The sequence below is a fragment of the Echinops telfairi genome, unplaced genomic scaffold (genome assembly GCF_000313985.2).
Source record: "Echinops telfairi isolate 266 unplaced genomic scaffold, ASM31398v2 ScPeMD7_5;HRSCAF=22, whole genome shotgun sequence".
Lineage (NCBI taxonomy): Eukaryota > Metazoa > Chordata > Mammalia > Afrosoricida > Tenrecidae > Echinops > Echinops telfairi.
In genome coordinates this window covers 33,137,990-33,154,305 of record NW_022103901.1, presented here as the reverse complement: position 1 = coordinate 33,154,305, position 16,316 = coordinate 33,137,990, and the positions used below count along the sequence as shown (strand labels likewise).

Sequence of the window (16,316 nt, the reverse complement as noted above, 5' to 3'; positions counted from 1 at the left end):
CTGATGCCAGGGGCTTGCGTGCAGCGCAAATGTTTTGAGAATGGTGAGGGTAGCAAATGTACAGATGTGCTTTATAAAATTGATTTATGTATAGATTATGGTAAGAGTTGTATGAGCCCCCAATAAAATGATTTAAAAAATCATAAAATAGCTCTATTGAGAAATAATTCACACACCATGAAGTTCATCTATTTTATGTGTTTAATTCTTACTTTTCATGTAGTCATGGTCATATAACCATCAGCACAGTCTTCTTTTCAAACATTTTCATAACCGCAAAAGCAATGTGTACCCATTAGCAGTCGCTCCCCAAGCCCCTGGCAACCACTCATCTAACTGTCTCTACAGAGTTCCATGCTCGGCACATTTCATGTAAGATGTGGCTTTTCATCACTGACTGCTCTAACATAACATCACATTGCTTTATTTCTGTTGTCAGTACATTTTCCTTTTAAAATTGCTTTGTTTTTTAGTTTAGTCTCAAATTATTAAGATTTTAATCTTCCTCTTCTATCTGGAATCTACTTACCATCATGTGTGCGCCACCCTGAAATCAGCACCTCTCAACAGCTTTCGCGTTGACAACCCACTTCCTAGGTCTCTCGGGAAAGAGTGTGGTCTGTTGACACCTGTTGTCTCTCCTTCCGGTGTGACTCACCGTGCTCCTTCATGTGGGGTGGCGGCCTTCTGGATTACCACTCGGTGACTAACAGTCAGTTAGTGGTTCCTCAGTTTCTGTGCTCAATCTCGTTGTTTCCTGTCTGCTTCTGTTTGTTTCCTGTCTGCTTCTGGTCAGGTAGGGAGCCCTGACAGTGTGTGTGTGTGTGTGTGGGGGGGAGCTAATGAGTGTTGGACTGCTAACTGACAGGTCAGTGATTTAACCCATCAGCCACCCCCTTTGGGTACAGATCCAGCAGACTGTGTCCACAAAGATGGCAGGCTTGGGGAGTGTGTGGAGACCTTCCGCCCTGGCTCTTAGGGGCGCTGTCAGTGGCATCCACTTGATGGCAGTGGTTGCTTTTGCATCTGATGTGTAAACTGTTGTGAATGATCTCAGCACTTCAGTTTTCTGAAACTCACGGTGAAATTGCCTTTCCTCAGTCCTGAGTTCCTTTCAGAGCACTGGCTACACTCAGCTCTTTTTCTTCTCCTTCAATCGTCTGGTCACTTCCTGGTCCCAGATTCACGGCCCTCCTGCCACTTTCATATCGTGTGTGTGTGTGTGTGTGTGTGTGTGTGTGTGTGTTGCGTGCGCACACATTACTCCAAGCCCTTCCTCAGTTTACTCCACGCTACCTTTGAGTTTTTTCCTGGAGCTTCCTCGGCAAAGCATCGCCTTTTTTTTCCCTCCTGATTTTATTTTTTCATTTGTTTTTAAAAATCATTTTATTGGGGGCTCTTACAACATTCCATACATGTGTCAAGCATATTAGTACATATGGTGCCATCATCATTTCCAAAACATTTTCTACTTGAGCCCTTGGTATAAGTTCCTCTTTTTTACCCCTCCCTCCCCCACCTTCCCACCTTTGTGAATCCTTAATTATATATTGTTATTATTATTTTGTATCTTATACTGTCTGTTGTCTCCCTTCACTCACATTTCTGTTATTCATCCCCTTCAGGAGTTGGGGGGTGGGGGCTATATATCTAACCTTGTGATGGGTTCCCCCTATCTCCCCCTTCCCTCCCGGACCATCTCCCTACCCTTATGATATCGTTACTCCCACTACTGTACCTGAGGGGGTTATCTGTCCTGAACTCCATGTGTCGAGAGCTCCTATCTGTACCCATGTGTGTAGTCCGGTCTAGCCGGATTTGTGAGGTAGGCTGGGTCACAGTGGTGGGGAGGGCCGGGGAGGGAGCACTCAGGAGCGAGAGGAAGGATGTGTGTTTCCTTGGTGCTACACTGTAACCGGCTTCACTTAGGCTGTTCCCTCAGACAAGGACCTCCGCTGTCTGAGTCTCAGTTTGTTTCCTCCCCTTTCACCGCTCGACCGCTGCTGGCCGCTCCTGCACGTTGTCTCTTCCTCAGCTCCTAGCTCACGTGGCCTGCCCACTGTCTAGGCTTTTCTTGCAGTCCTTTGAACAGATTAAGATGACACACGATCGGCGGGTTTGTTTCCTTGTAGCTTGAGAGAAAGTGGACAGAGCAGCATTTTGCTTTGTGCCAGCTCTGCGGCCCATTTCCCAGGCATCCTCCCTCCCTGGCCTTGCTGCCTTCCCAGCTGTGCTCTGCTGTGGATGTCGCCCTTGGGGTGCACAGGGCCTCTCTTCTGAGGAGCACTGTCCTAACAGCTGTTGCTGCGCCCTTGATGGGCCTGTCATTTGTCTGCCAGGTGATCCCAGGCGTGGACTCAGTGCCAGGTTTGAAAGGCGTCTCAGGGCCACCGTCTCAGGGTTCCTGCAGTCAGACCAGTCTGGTCCTTCTTATGGTTTTGAATTTATGTAGTTCTCCTTTTTCCTCTCACCCTGCCCAGGACCTTCTGTGGTCCGCAAGCAGAGCGGGAAGATCACAGCTTTTCACTCCTGTGCATGAGGGCTTCAAAACGTTCGTCGGGGGAAATGCTCATTGTCATTTCTTTCCATTTCTCCACGCACTCTTTGAAGCTCCCTCATGGAGTAGTTTGGTCATTATCAGAATCGTCTTCGTCGAACCTTTGTGCTAAGCCCTGCTCTAAGCACTTCCATGCATCAGCTCCCCTAATCCTCACGCCAGCCCCACGAAGGAAATGATAGTATTGCTGTGGGTGAGCAAACTGAAGTCGAGAGGTTGAATGCGGAGAAAAAGTTGCCATCTGCACTCAGTTTCTTAATGTTGAGTCCTTTCTTGTCTGTGTGTGTCTCTCAGTACTTAGCCTGGTCCCAACCCTCAGTGAGTATTTGATTTAGTTGTTTTTAAAAAGTGAGGAAGTGAATGAGTTAGATCGTTCCTGGCAGGCTATTGGGCTAAGCCGTAAGCTCATAACTGAAAGGTGGAGCAACGCAAACCCACCAGCCACTTCAAGGGAGGAAGAAGAGGAGGCAGAGTGCTTCTGTACTGAGTTCCAGCCTGGGACCCTCCAGGGCACGTCTACTGGCCCTCTTGGGTTGCTCTACAGGATATTGGACTCCAGAGCAGTAGGCTTGGCGTGGTAATTGTGACTTATCTAGTGTTCTCGCCCCAGGAACTCACCTCTGTAGCCTTTGAAGGTCCTTGGTATTGCACGATAATTCAAGGGTTTGCGGGGAATGAGAGAAATGGACTCGCCTCATGTCCATATTCAACAGTGCAGCCGTGAGCAGTGTAGCATTTACAGTGTCAGGTATAAAGTGTCAGCAGCCAGGCAATCCACAGGAACATGGGTGACTTACATTGAGCCCTGGTGGCACTGAATGACCAGAAGAGGAGAGCTTGGTGCAGAAAGCAAGTGTCCAGTACCCAGGTGTAGAACACGTGGGCATACCTCTCCCCCTAAAAATCCCTTTGTCGGGCTGTAGACGTCCCCAGCTCCAGCTAATTAGGCCAGATGCCTGCCTCTTGTTCTTTACACTCGTGTGAGCAAATTTGCCTTTATTAGATGGCTTGGGATTTCATTTTTAAAAGAGAGCTTGTGTTTCACTGTCAGATTGTGATTTATCCTCAAGAACAAAGTGCAACAAGGATGCTTGGTTCAGCACAGGGTTGCTAACAGCCGAGCAGCAGGAGCTCCACGAGAAAGGTGTGGCAGTCGGCTTCTGTAAAGATCTACAGCATGGGTTCTCAAACATATTTGACCTGCTGCCCCTTTTCAGGGGGTGGGGGCAATTAGCACCTCCTGGTAATGAAAAACTGCAGTACTCTAGCCCATAATCTGGGATGAAGTGTCGGTTATCTACTTCTGCAATTCCCGTAGGTTGTTCCAGTAGTGCCCACCAGGAAGCGGCTTTGTCTACTTTGGGAAGCACTGATTTATAGCCTTGGAAGCCCTATGGGACAGCTCTTCTCTGTCCTGCAGGGCAGCTATGAGTTGGAATTGATTTGAGAGCAGAGGGCTTCCTAAGGGCACCCAGAACCAGCCCAACCTTGTTATTCCACTGGGGGTGGGAAAGATTTAGACCCAACCAGTGTTTTAATGGTGAATAAGGAACTTGTTTTGGTCTTATTTTCCACCAAGCCTTTACCCTTCTTAAGCAAAAGCAAAGGATGATTGTGAGTACAAGGCTAAGTCAGAAAGCATTGCCTCGGGCCTGCAGTCACACATGCACGGACTCATTCCAAGCCAGGTGCGTTTAGACCTGGCCCTGAGATCTGCGGTGGCTGAGACAAGTCTCTGAGTCGTACACTTGGCTTACTTGTCTCAGTATCCTTAAACAAAACTCCAAACTGACTACCAACCAGTCGATTCCAACTCCTCGCCACCCTCCAGGGCAGGGTAGAACTGCCCCTGTGAGAGTCTGAGATTATAACTCTTTGCAGAAGTAGAAAGCCCGGGGCTGACCTTGTGGTCCATAGCCTAAGTCCTAACCACTGTGCCACCAGGGCTCCCATTTAGCCTCATTAGGGAGACTTTAAGAAACAAACAGAAAAGGACACTTTTGTGCCATGGAGGAGGGGAAATGCTTCTGAGGTCAGGGCTAACATAACATTTTGTAAAAGTTTTGCTATCACATCACATGTCATATACTTCAATCATACCAAGAAAAGTTGTACACTTATCACCACAGTCAATTCTAGAACATTTTCTTCTTCCTTGTACTCAGTGTTATTCATGTAATTTTTTTTCTAATTGTGGCAAAAATATACACAGCAAACCATCTCCAGTTCTACAGCTTCTATGTGTATCCTCCAGAGCCATTGCGTGTGCTCCTCATGTTGTACAGCCACCGTTGACATGCTTTTCCAAATGATTCCACCGCCTAACATGACATTCCTTTTTTTCGGCAACGTGTCTTTATTTTATTTTTTATGGTAAACTTATATTTGATTTTTTAATTAATCACTTTATTGGGGGTGGGGGCTCATACAAATCTTATGACAATACATCAGTAACATAACATTTTTAACAAAATTCAAGTGGACCTCTTCCCAAATCACTGAAACATTGCCACAAGTGTAGAGGAAATGCTGCCCCTGTAAAACAGCAGTTTCTAGATGGATCAAGTATTTCAAGGAAGATCAATCAGCAAGATGAATTCAAGGCAGAAGGGTGAGCGCTTAAGGAGATAGTGACCGAATTTGGGGAGTTCAAAAGGGAGGGGGGGGGTCGTCTTGACGGATTTTTCTCGAAGGACATGGGACAATCAGGGAGGTGATTACAAAGCAGCTTTAAGAAAACAGAAAACTGCATCCGTGAGCCAATGTGATTGGTAGCCAAGAGAGGTACGCCAAGGGAGTTTTTCCAGCATGACAATGCTCCCACTCATTCGTCAAAGTCAAAGTCTTCACGGGCTGGCTGAGGAGAATCCATCCCACTGGAAGACCACACCCACCCTTCTCTCCAGCCCTGATCCTGCCCTCAGACTTCTTTTTGTTCCCAAACTTCAGAGAGGATTTCAAGGAAGCATGGGCTGGATTCCTCGAGTGTGCCCAGTTGCTGCTGTGGCATGGTGTGAATTGAAGAGCTCAGAATTCTCCAGAAAGGCCTAGAGAGATGGAAGCATTGTCTCCAGAGGTGGATAGGCCCAGATGGAAGAGATGCCAAGAAACAATAGATTCCCATTTGACATTGTTGTTGAAGAAAGGCGGCTTGTTTTGTAGCAAAACTTTTCATTTACCACATATAATTTTAGCCTCAAGACTTCTGTACTGCCTGGTACTTGGTAGATTAAGAACAAGAGTACTATCCGTAGTTTCTTTATCGATGGACCACATTTTAACCTGAAAAATTCTCACACTGCTGGGCCCTTTCAGAGGCATCTTGAGGGTGTTTGTGAACTAGCCCAACAAACTGCTTCTCTTACATGTATTGTTCTCGAATGGCCAGTGCTGCCAGCTTCTCACTGTTTGTGACGTTTGGGGTTAACTTGCAGTCTCCCATCTGAAAGCAGCCTCTCTGTTCCCAGACCTTCCCATTCTGGTGAGTTGACAGTTGGATCCTGTACTCTTGAGGGTTGAGGCTATTTCCCAGTACAGAGCCCTGCTGATGAAGTCTCCAATTAAAATTGACCGGGACGGTCATTCTTTTCTCTCTACTTCCACTCTTCTCACCAGTCATGCACAAGAGACAGTTTTGGTCCTCCCACACATCCAGCCACCAACAAATTCTCCCATCATGAGACTCACGGGAGGAACTGTCTTTCCCCCATTTCTGTAGCTTCTGTGAAGTTCAGCAGATGAAAGGCATACATGTTGTTCAGGCTTAAAATCAATTGCCGACAACAACCTGCTAAGAAAATGAATGGATTTTTCTCCCATGTACCATACTCTCAACAACAAGTCATTGGTTTGCTGCTTTTGACCTTCAGGCCGCTAAGCTCTATCTGGTGGCCGTAGACCCCAGCATCATTTGTACTTGCTTACGCACTGGATCCTCATCTCTCGTCTAAGTCTCAAGCTAAGTAGCCCAGTCCTGATTCATCTCCCAGGCTCCTATTTCATAATGCCCGGCACACTTCTGCCTTTCTGTAGCACGCGGACCCCTCCCATCCCCTTAAATCCAGCTCCCCACCCCCACCCCCTTAAATCCAGCTCCCCAGCTGGAAGCACGAATAGAGAAAGACCTGAGGTCATCCCCAATGCGGCTGACCATGGACACTATGCAGTTTGTGCATCTGGGCGCCCCTCAGTTTGCTCACTGTGGGGACAGTTCTCACTAAAGATAGGGACCCGCGCAAGGAAAGCGCAAGTTAGACACTGATGTGGACCAGTGATCTCCACGGGTGCTTTTCTGCCTAGAGAGACTGAGAAGATCCCCGGGGATGACATAAGAGGATTTCAAACAAGTTTGTGGGGAAATTCCACAACCTTTTCATTCATTTCCCCATGAGCTTTTTGAAGCCCTCTCACCTATTTCCCTTCCTCCTGGAGACTTCCCTTGACCCCCAGTCTCTGTGAGGGGCGGCCTCCCAGTGCACCCACACTTTCTCATCGCAGGGCTTAGCACACCTGCTAGCTGTCCGGGTCCCATCAGATGGGGTCATGGCTGATGTGGGCACTCTGGTCCTCTCACCACCCAGCCCAATGTGTGGTAAACAGTTGGTGTTTCCAAATGGCCCCTGAATGGCAGAGCCTCATCTCAGGCACGAGTGTGGCTGACCACTCCTCAGACCACCCACTGTGTCAGTTCCCCTGCTAAGGCAAGGCCGGCACCTCCCTGGACAGACGGAACTCTGTGTGTTGAAACGCCGCCTCTCAGCCGTTCCCAGTTACAGCGCTGCCCAGGGCACAGTGATGAAGTTCCTGTGATGAAGGACCTGCCCTGGCTTTGAGAACCTAAGAGGCCTTGAGCCCCTCACCTTACGGCCATCTTTATCTGCCCTTGCCCTGGTCCTTGTCCAGTACCATCCTCATCCGGGGGCAGTGGGGACCACTGTTCTGCTGTGAGAGCTAGCCAGAGAATAGCAGGCATGGCAAGTCCTCTTCCTTAGTGGGAAGTCGTCCCTCCATGGCGTCAGGAGGTGAGGGCTGAGTGGCCTCTGGACCTCTAGCACATGGCCCTCTCCCTGGTCCCTTGTTGTCCCCCTGCCTCGGTGACTGGCCAGCCACACTCCAGATTGACAGAGGCCGGGGAACAGGCTCCGCATGCACATCTTTGAGAAAGGCAGGCTAGGCCCAGCCAGCACAGAGACCTCAAAACCGTCGCTCCCAAGGTGAAGTAACAAAGTGCCCTCCCTGCTGTCCGTGGCCCAGAGCCTGGGAAAGTAGATGAGTATGCGAGTGCTTTTACCTGCCTGTCGTCTTCCCCTTCCAAGGCCCCCCGCTGCGTTCATGGAGCGGGGATCGCCCTGTTCGTGCATGGCGACATGTGCCTCTGGGGGCAGTGGGCTGATGCTCAGGGCTGTTGGCAGAGTGCGACCGTGGAGCCCACCCCCTGCTCAGCAGGAGAAAGATGAGGCGGTCTCCCTCGTAAGGCTCACGCTCAGAAAGCCGGTGGGGCAGGTCTCCTCAGACCTCAAGGAAAGAAGAAGTGGGCTTCTTGTTTCTCCAGCACAGCTAGATCTCTGGACTCTAGTGGGGACACGCTGTGTCACCTTCAGCCCCTGAGGAGCATGGTACCCATGCAGGGGGACTGGCCATCTGACTTTTTTTTTTAATGGGAATTAGTGATAAAATCAACTACAGGTAGAACTCTTCTTGACCAAAGCGAGTGCTTGGTCCAAACAGACAGACGAGGTGTACGAGGTACGAGTCTGTTCAATCGGGGAGGGTTTCAGACCCCAGGGGGCCGTCCGTTCCCCGGGAGTCTACACTCCCAGTCCCGCCCTGATAAAGGTCAGGCCAAAACACACCCAGGACCCAGCCCTGCCTCACTGCCCTCGCAGAGGCCTCCTGGCCCCTTCAGGAAGACTCCCGTTATGCTTCTTTGGGACCCTCAAAGGTACCACGCAGCCACCCTTCCTAGGAAACGTGACCCTGTAAGTAAACATTTCCCACCAGGTCAGGGAGTTCCCAGTAAGGATGACAGATGTATCTCTCCCCCTCCCCTTCCGCTTTGCAGGAGCGCTTCCTCCGTGGCCAGCAGGGCGGCGCTTGCTGAACTCAATGGCAGTTGTTGCACCTGTGCTGACTCTGACTTTTGTCCGTAGGTCTGAAGACATACCTGATATCGGGTCAGAGAGCGAAGGAGTCCCATTGCAGCTGCTCAGAGGCCTTGCTGTCTGGCCTCCAGGCCCTTGGCGGTTCCCAGGGGTCTTCAGGCCCTAGGTTACAGGGGACAGCGCCTCCAGGGAGTGCCAGTGACTTGGCACAGACTGGCAAAACCTTTGATAACCTTAAGGTTAGTTTTTTTGTTTTGTTTTGTTTCGTTTTGCAACTTTATTTACATGAATCCCGCAGTGGAACACGTGACAAGTTCAACAGCTTTTGTGTCGGTGCATGCCCTTCCCTTTGAGCTTTCCAAAGTTTTTCGTAGGAAGTTAGTGGTATCTGGCGTTGGAAACACTGCTGGTTTCTTTCTTGGGGACCTCTGGGGGCTTCAGAAAGTCTGCGGAAAAGTTCCATGCTCTTTTCATTTCTGTTTTCCATGGACTTTTGCCAGCCCCCTGCCATTTACTCCCCTCTCTTCCCTCTCTCCATGGAGTACAGATATTTCTCTGTTGAGCACTTGACTCAGTAGTTGTTCTGTTTTTCTGCAACCTCTGATGCCTCCTAATGATGATCGGAGCCCCTGGTGGCCCCGGCAGAGAAGTACCTGGTTGCTGGCCAGAGGAGGGTTGCCGAGCTGACCCTAGCCTGGGGTTCCGTGGAAGAAAGGGCTGGCATGCTGCTTTTGAGAACTCAGCCACCCAAAGCCTTGTGGAGCACAGTTGTACGCCCACGAGGGTGCGTTGAGGAGGCTCTCCAGCAGCTGCGGGCCCCCACACCAGTAGAGAAGCAAGCGGGCCTGTCCTCGTGCCTTTTTGGCAGCCTCCCTGAATCCAGTGTTTTATGAGTATTGTAATCTCCCCACTGCAGGTGGGCACTGGCAGCAGAACCCCCGGAGCTAGGGCTGGCTGACCACAAGCACCTGGAGCCTCTTGTTGGAACCCAGATCTCCCGGCACCTGCGCCCTCTCTGCACTGCTGCAACATCAGAACAAACTGCCCAGAATCAGCACCTTCCACCTGGGGTGCTCAAAGAAGGCTCTCCTTGCCCCTTCAGGGAAGGATAGATGATTGCTTCTTAAAGTCTAACTTCCAGGGCATTTGGATGGGTTAGGATCCCTGGTGGCAGAGCGGGTTAAGCACTGGGCTGCTAACCCCACAAAAATGATCATTCGTGCCCCCCAGCAGCTCTGTGGGAGAAAGACGTGTCCATCTGCTTGGTTAAGACTGCAGCCTTGGAAACCTCTCGGAGCAGTTCTCCGAGCCACAGGGTCACTGTGAGTGGACGGCAGTGAGTTTGATTTAGAGTTCAATGTTGTGCAGGGTGATTAGATACTGTGACCGAATCATTTGGTTCCCATAGTTGAGGTCGAGCTGATACAAGTGCCCGTAGACCCAAGACCCGGGTGACCAGTGGTCAGGAGTTAAGAGCCTGAGTTGTGAAGATGACCACCAAGCCTTTCCTCAAATTCAGAGTGGTTTGGTTTGGTTTGGGTAGGCTGCTTTCAGATCTTACCTGTTTCTTCTTCATCTTTACTGGGATTTGGATCAGAGGGTCCGTTTGTTTCCCGTTCAGCAGTTTACGCACGCCACACATTTGTTTCATAGCAGTAGTGAGTTACACCTCCCGCACTGCACCAGCGCTAAATCCAGTGCCTGTTCAGACGTTCCGAGGGCTTGAGTGCCATGGGGTGTGCCGTTGGCTTGTTGCCGTCGTTACGGTGTTCTTGCTACGGCTGATGTTCGGGCTTAGCTGAACTTGTGGGCTGTCGACTCTGGCTCCGTCTCCATCCAGCCAGAGTTCACTCTCACGTGGGTTTCTACAAGCGCCTTCTCTACCTGCCTGTGCCCACTTGCCCCACCCAGGAAAGCCTGCCCTGTTTGAGAAGCCTGGTGTGATGCGGTGGTTCTCCAAGTCGGCTTCCTTGAGCAGCTGCCCTTCCTCGGGGTACAAATAAGTCTCAAAAGTGCTCTGTGGTCATGCGTTTGGGAGTTCCGCATGAGCCATATCAGAAGGGTTCCTTTCCTACAGGCCTTGCTGTCAGAGCCTTCCATCTGCTGGAGGGGAGCGCTCCCTGCCGTCCAGTCGATGCCGACTCACAGTGACCCTATAGGACAGGGTAGAACTGCCCCTGCAGGTTTCTGACACCGTGACTCTCTGAATGGAGTAGAAAGCCTCACCTTTCTTCCGAGGAAAAACTAGTTGTTGAGAGTTGCAGCTGTAATGCCTCAATTAATGTTCTCTATTTTACTTCTCTGGCTTCTAGTACTTGTTGCAATGGCTACACAGAAACTCAGACAAAATGTCTGATTAAAGAGTTTATTAAGGAAGTCAACCAGTTGTACTGCCAGTGAGAAATGCTCGGGGTAGTTGTTTACAAGGACAGGTTACAAAGCTTGAGGTCTGCTAATCAGTGCCCCAGGGGCATTCCACTCCACTAGGAGCTTCCATCCAAAGCCATTCAGCTCAGCTCCCCGAATTAAGTGCCCAGCGGTACCCCACTTCAGTAAGCCTCAGCCTGAAGGCACTCAGCTCCACTTCTGTGGGTCAGCAAGTCCAACTCCCCCATGACATGCCCAGAGGCACCCCGTTCCACAAGCCAGACTCCAACACAAACACACTCATCTTAATTTGCTCCGTGAATTCTCAAAGTCCACGACTCTGTTCCATGCTCTGGCTCCTGGTTCTGCTGCTGCTCCTCTGATGGTGTCCTTGTCATCTGAATCCAGGAGGTTCCTGCTTCTCAGAGGGCTCATTTTATCCACAGGATGGCACTCCAGGGAATCCTATTTGCAATGACTCACAGGTGAATTCCATCGGTATCTTCCGCCACCTTCTGACCAGACTCACGCAGGAGACAGGTCGTCTGGTGAGAGTTACAGAGACTTTCTCCAGAAGAGCCACATTAAAGAAGTCACTGCCCCTGCAGCAGCCCAGCATGTAACCACCAGTGGCGCCAGTCCACTGCATTTCTCATCCTCTTTGGCCACAGAGTTGTTTAGCCAACTGCACTTTGCAGGGCCAGTCCGTGGCCCCCTGTCGGGGGAATGCCAGTCTGGTGGAGGGAGTTCCACACCAGAAGCCAAGAGAGCCAGGCAGAGGCACTAACTAAACGTTGCCGGAACAGAATGCGTTGCCTGTGGCTCCTGTGGCGAAGGTACCACTCACCACGGCCTCCACCATCCTAGATGGGGTCTTGCTTCCCAGGGGCCCTCTCGTCAGTGCTTTGCAGAGACCGTGTGTTAACATGTATTTCCCAAGTGCCGGGCACAGTGCTGACAGACGGTAGATAACGTCTGCTCAAGTTGTTCATTCTTTAATGACACGGGGAGGGAGAGAAGGGTGGGGATGAAAGGACCGACCTCGGCAGCCTGGGCTGCGATGTGCAGACCCGAGGCAGTAGTAGCTAAGAAGGGTGCTGTGCATGTCCTGTATGCCTCCAGTTTACCTCCTGGAGCATAGCTGGAAAATTCCAGGAGAAGATCGTACAGTAGTCCAAGCACGGTGGTGATATCAAAGGGCAAGGCTGTTGTCTTACGGTCATAGGTCAGAGAGCACCCCTTCCCACACCCTGGTCTTGGCTGGTTAGAGTGGCTGATGGTGAAAGTTTCTCATCTTGTGGAAGACTTTGGCGTTTCACGATACAGAAGGGACCCCAGAACCAAGCCAGAGCTTGCAAGAATATACCTCTTAAGAGTTGGGGGGAGGGTCAAGGAGAGAGCCAAGGGATGAGCTGCTGACAGAAGATCACCCCCGTCAGTGCCGCGGACAAGAGCTTCAGCATCAGGGGCCTCTTGAGGTCGGAGGTGCCTCTGGAAGCCTCCATGTTAGGACTGGGAGCAAGTCACTTGGTGTCAGTCAGTTCTCCACTGTGAGGGGGTCACCGTGACCACGGTCCCCTGGGTTGTGCGGATGGAGTGGATGTGGGAGCGAGGTCTGGGACAGAAGGGCAGTCTCTGCGGGGAAATGGGAGAAGAGAAGGTGGGAGGATGATTCTTGGGTGTGCTTACAAAGTTGCCAAGTCAGCTGGGGAGACTTTGCTTTCCCTACTGGCTCCATCTGGAGGGGGGTGCCATCTCTCAAGGTGAGCCATTGTTGGATGAACATCAATCAAAAAGTGCCTTTATTAGATAAAAATATCAGAACGGAACTATGGTTTCCCAACATATCATCCATCGAGGTCTACCCCTTCAGAAGGCACTGTTTCCATTTCTCCCTTCCTGCCCTGAAGACTTCGCACTCTTCAACTTGGACCCTCTCAAAACAGCGCTATCGTATTCTTTTGAATTGTTCTTGGAGCTTGGGGACCAAATCAGCAGTTGTCCTAACCTTCGGAGCTGACCTCGCTGCCTTGAATGTAACTGGCCCAGCAGATCCCCTGGGGAGCCGCTGTTTTGATGGGACACTCCTTTGAAGGCCCCTAATGACTTGAGAGGAGTGTGTCACTCCGTGCAAGAGCATGTGCTTGCAGCCGCCGCTGAGCGTGAAGACATGCTGATCACGTTGTGCTTGGAATAAACCAGTGCAGTGTGAACTGGCGCCCCGGTGGCAGTACTTCCCGACTCACCTTCAGAGAGGCGGGGTGTGTCCAATGCACGCGCCACAAGGAGTCTGACGCCTGCTCTGCGGCAGCCATTTGCGAGTGATGTGGTCATGAAGAGGCCTGTGCTACCGGGATCCAGAGAATTAGCCGGCCTACGTCTTCTGAACCAAAGACAATGAAAACCCAGGGTTTGGATAACTTGTCATTGCGTTGCTGTTGTTAGGTGCCATCTAGTTGGTTCCGACTCATAGCAGCCAGATGTACAGCAGAAGGAAACCCTGCCTGGTCCTGCGCAATCGTCACAATGGTTCTTGTATTTGAAGCCATTGTTGCAGCCACTGTCTCAGACCACCTTGTCAAAGGCCTTCCTGTTCTCTCGCTGCCCCTCTACTTTACCTTCTAATTGCATCATGTCCTTCTCATCATGTTAATCCCAATCACTTGTCCATTTGAGCTGAAAAGACATCCTAGTTCATCCCAAAGTTTCCCAGAGAAGCACCTGCCTGGTTCACTCTATGTGTCGAACTTAACCCTGAAAGCCATTTCAGAGCCATATCTTACAGTCTTATAGGTCACATGCACTATTTGATATGCTTCTGTTCCTTCTTCGATAATGTGAATAAGAGGATCCAAGGCTGTGCATTCCCATCAAACACCAGGCACTCTCCAAATTCTCTACAGTAGAGCGGATGGAGAAGTGTGTCCTCTTCATGCACCACGTCCTCTTACCACCGGGAGGATACCCCCAAGTGTCCACGGGGACAGACCGCTCAGACAAGAAGCCAGGCCCCAGGTCAAACCGTCTGCACGGTCCTCTCCACAGCCAGCTCAAAAGCAGACAAAGCTGATCCAAGGTGTTGCAAGCCAAGATGACGGATTCAGCCCCTTGAGCAGAGGGAACATCTATGGAAGTGGTGATGTGCTGGGCCTTGCTCAGGGTGCTAGTTCTGTCTGTGTGTTACAATTTAACAAGAAGTCCCCAGTTTAAAGTATATGTATAATATCTAAGAGCCCTTTGTGTGTGTATGTGTATATATATGATGTATGTAAAAGTATGTACGATCTAAGTGAAGATGCATGGACACAGTGGCTGCAACAGTGGGCTCAAGCATAAGAGCCGCCGTGAGGCGCAGGACAGGGCGGGGTTCCCTTCAGTTGTGCATAAAGTCACTGTAGGTTGGAGCTGACTCGATGACACTCACAACAACAGCAAGAGCCCTTTTCTTTTAGCAATAGCTTCTGAATTGTTTAGGAGCTCTGGTGGTATTGTGGATATGCGTTACGCTGCTAACCACAAGGTTGGCAGTTCAAAACTACCAGTACTTCTGCAAGAGAAAGACAAGTTTTTGTACTCTTGTAAAGAGTTATAGTCTCTGAAACTCAGAGGAAGTTGTGCTGTGCCCTAGACGGTCACTATGAGTCAGAATTGACTAGATGGCAGTGAGTTTCATCTGGTTTTCTGAAATGTTTTTCAAAGATTCGATGATAATGTTTGAAATTTACTTCAAACCAACACCAGGAAGTGGAAGAGAAGTGGATAGGAATGTGATAAACCAGATTGGCCATAAATGGATCATTGTTGAAGCAGAGTCGCGAGTAGTTATTATACTTCTCTCTCTGCTGCCCCACATGTTGTACACTTTCTAGAATCAAATGTCCTAAAATGTCCAACCAAATACATCAGGAGGAAGATGAGACTGTTTGCTCCTATAAAGATGTTCCATCTTAGACCCCCTATATAGGGTCGCAATGAGTTGGAATCAATTTGTCAGTGGAATTTTTTTTTATCATTTGCATAGTTGACACTCAATAAACATTAACAATTATTTTAATTATTAATACTATGATGACTATCGTCTCAAAATATCTCTTGAGAACTAAACTCCTTGTACCCAGCCAACTGAGTCTTTACGTGGAATGCCACTGGCAACCAGAGGCAACTCAGTAGAGAATCGGTACATACTGCTAACACTAGCGACTGAGACCCAAAGCTGAGCAGGAAAAGCAACGATAAGGAAAGGAGAAAGGCATTCTTACTTCCTTCATCAAGACTGGCGCAGCATTCTGCCATGTGAAAGTGAAAGGGGAGAGAAAGATCAAAAAAGGCCCTGGCCAACGGAGAAGGTTCCTAAGAGGAAGTGCCGTCATGGGGCTCAAGCTGTCAGTGCAGAGCATGCCCACAGAGGCTTGGCGTTCGTGTCCATCCTACAGCCAGCAGGCTGGCCCTCACGTGGTCATTATCTGCATTCTTTCCTTTGTTCACCTGAAAGAGCTGGGCCAAGGAATCGGGCAGAGAAGCGTGTTTGGAAATGCTGAAATCTCTGCCTCTCAGTGGCTTCTGACCTTGAGGACTGACTAGACCACACGATGAGACGACGAGAAAGCTCTTTGGCGCTAAATCTCAGAGACAAAAATGAACATGGACATGGACTGGCGTTATGAGTGGGCATGAAATGACAGAAGCAACTCAAAACAAAACAACGCTGACCTACTTAAGAGAATCACACGTTCCTTGCTGACAGTACAGATGAATATTTAATTATTTAGTGACTTAGAAAGAAATTCACTGAGAGTGAAGCTTGGTAATAAAACAGTATTAAATGTATTATCTCATTTAGGATAGATATACACACATACATATCTCAGATAGATGTATATGTTTATATTATATAATAATCCTTGGTAGTAGACTTCAGACATATAGGTAAGGAACCCTGTGGCACTGTGGGTTAAGTGTTGGAGTGCTAACTGCAAGGTTAGTGGTTCAAGCCCATCAGCTGCACCACATGAAAAGAAGCAGCTTGTTCCCATGAAGATTTATGTTCTTGGAAATCTTAAAGAGCAGATCTACTCTGTCCTGTAGGATCACTATGAGTCAGAATGGACTCTGTGGCAGTGGGTTTGGTGTTTTGGGGTGTGTGTGTGTGTGTGTGTGTGTGTTTATAAATCAGAAACCAAGCATACTGCCATCAAGTTGACTCTGACTCCTAGTTACCATACAGAGTTACCCTATAATGACTGTAGACCTTTACAGGAGCAAACAGCCTCATCTTTCTCCCATATATACAT

At 49.5% G+C, this 16,316-nt stretch overlaps 1 protein-coding gene across 1 annotated transcript in view; it reads left to right on the top strand.

The window, feature by feature from the left end:
• ADCY9 (adenylate cyclase 9) overlaps positions 1-16,316 on the top strand; it is a 95,831-nt gene that overhangs the window by 55,179 nt on the left and 24,336 nt on the right. The window contains exon 2 of the mRNA XM_013005511.2: positions 8,707-8,897. Within this exon, the coding sequence (XP_012860965.2) occupies positions 8,707-8,897 (191 nt within the window). The remainder of the gene's footprint in view (positions 1-8,706; positions 8,898-16,316) is intronic.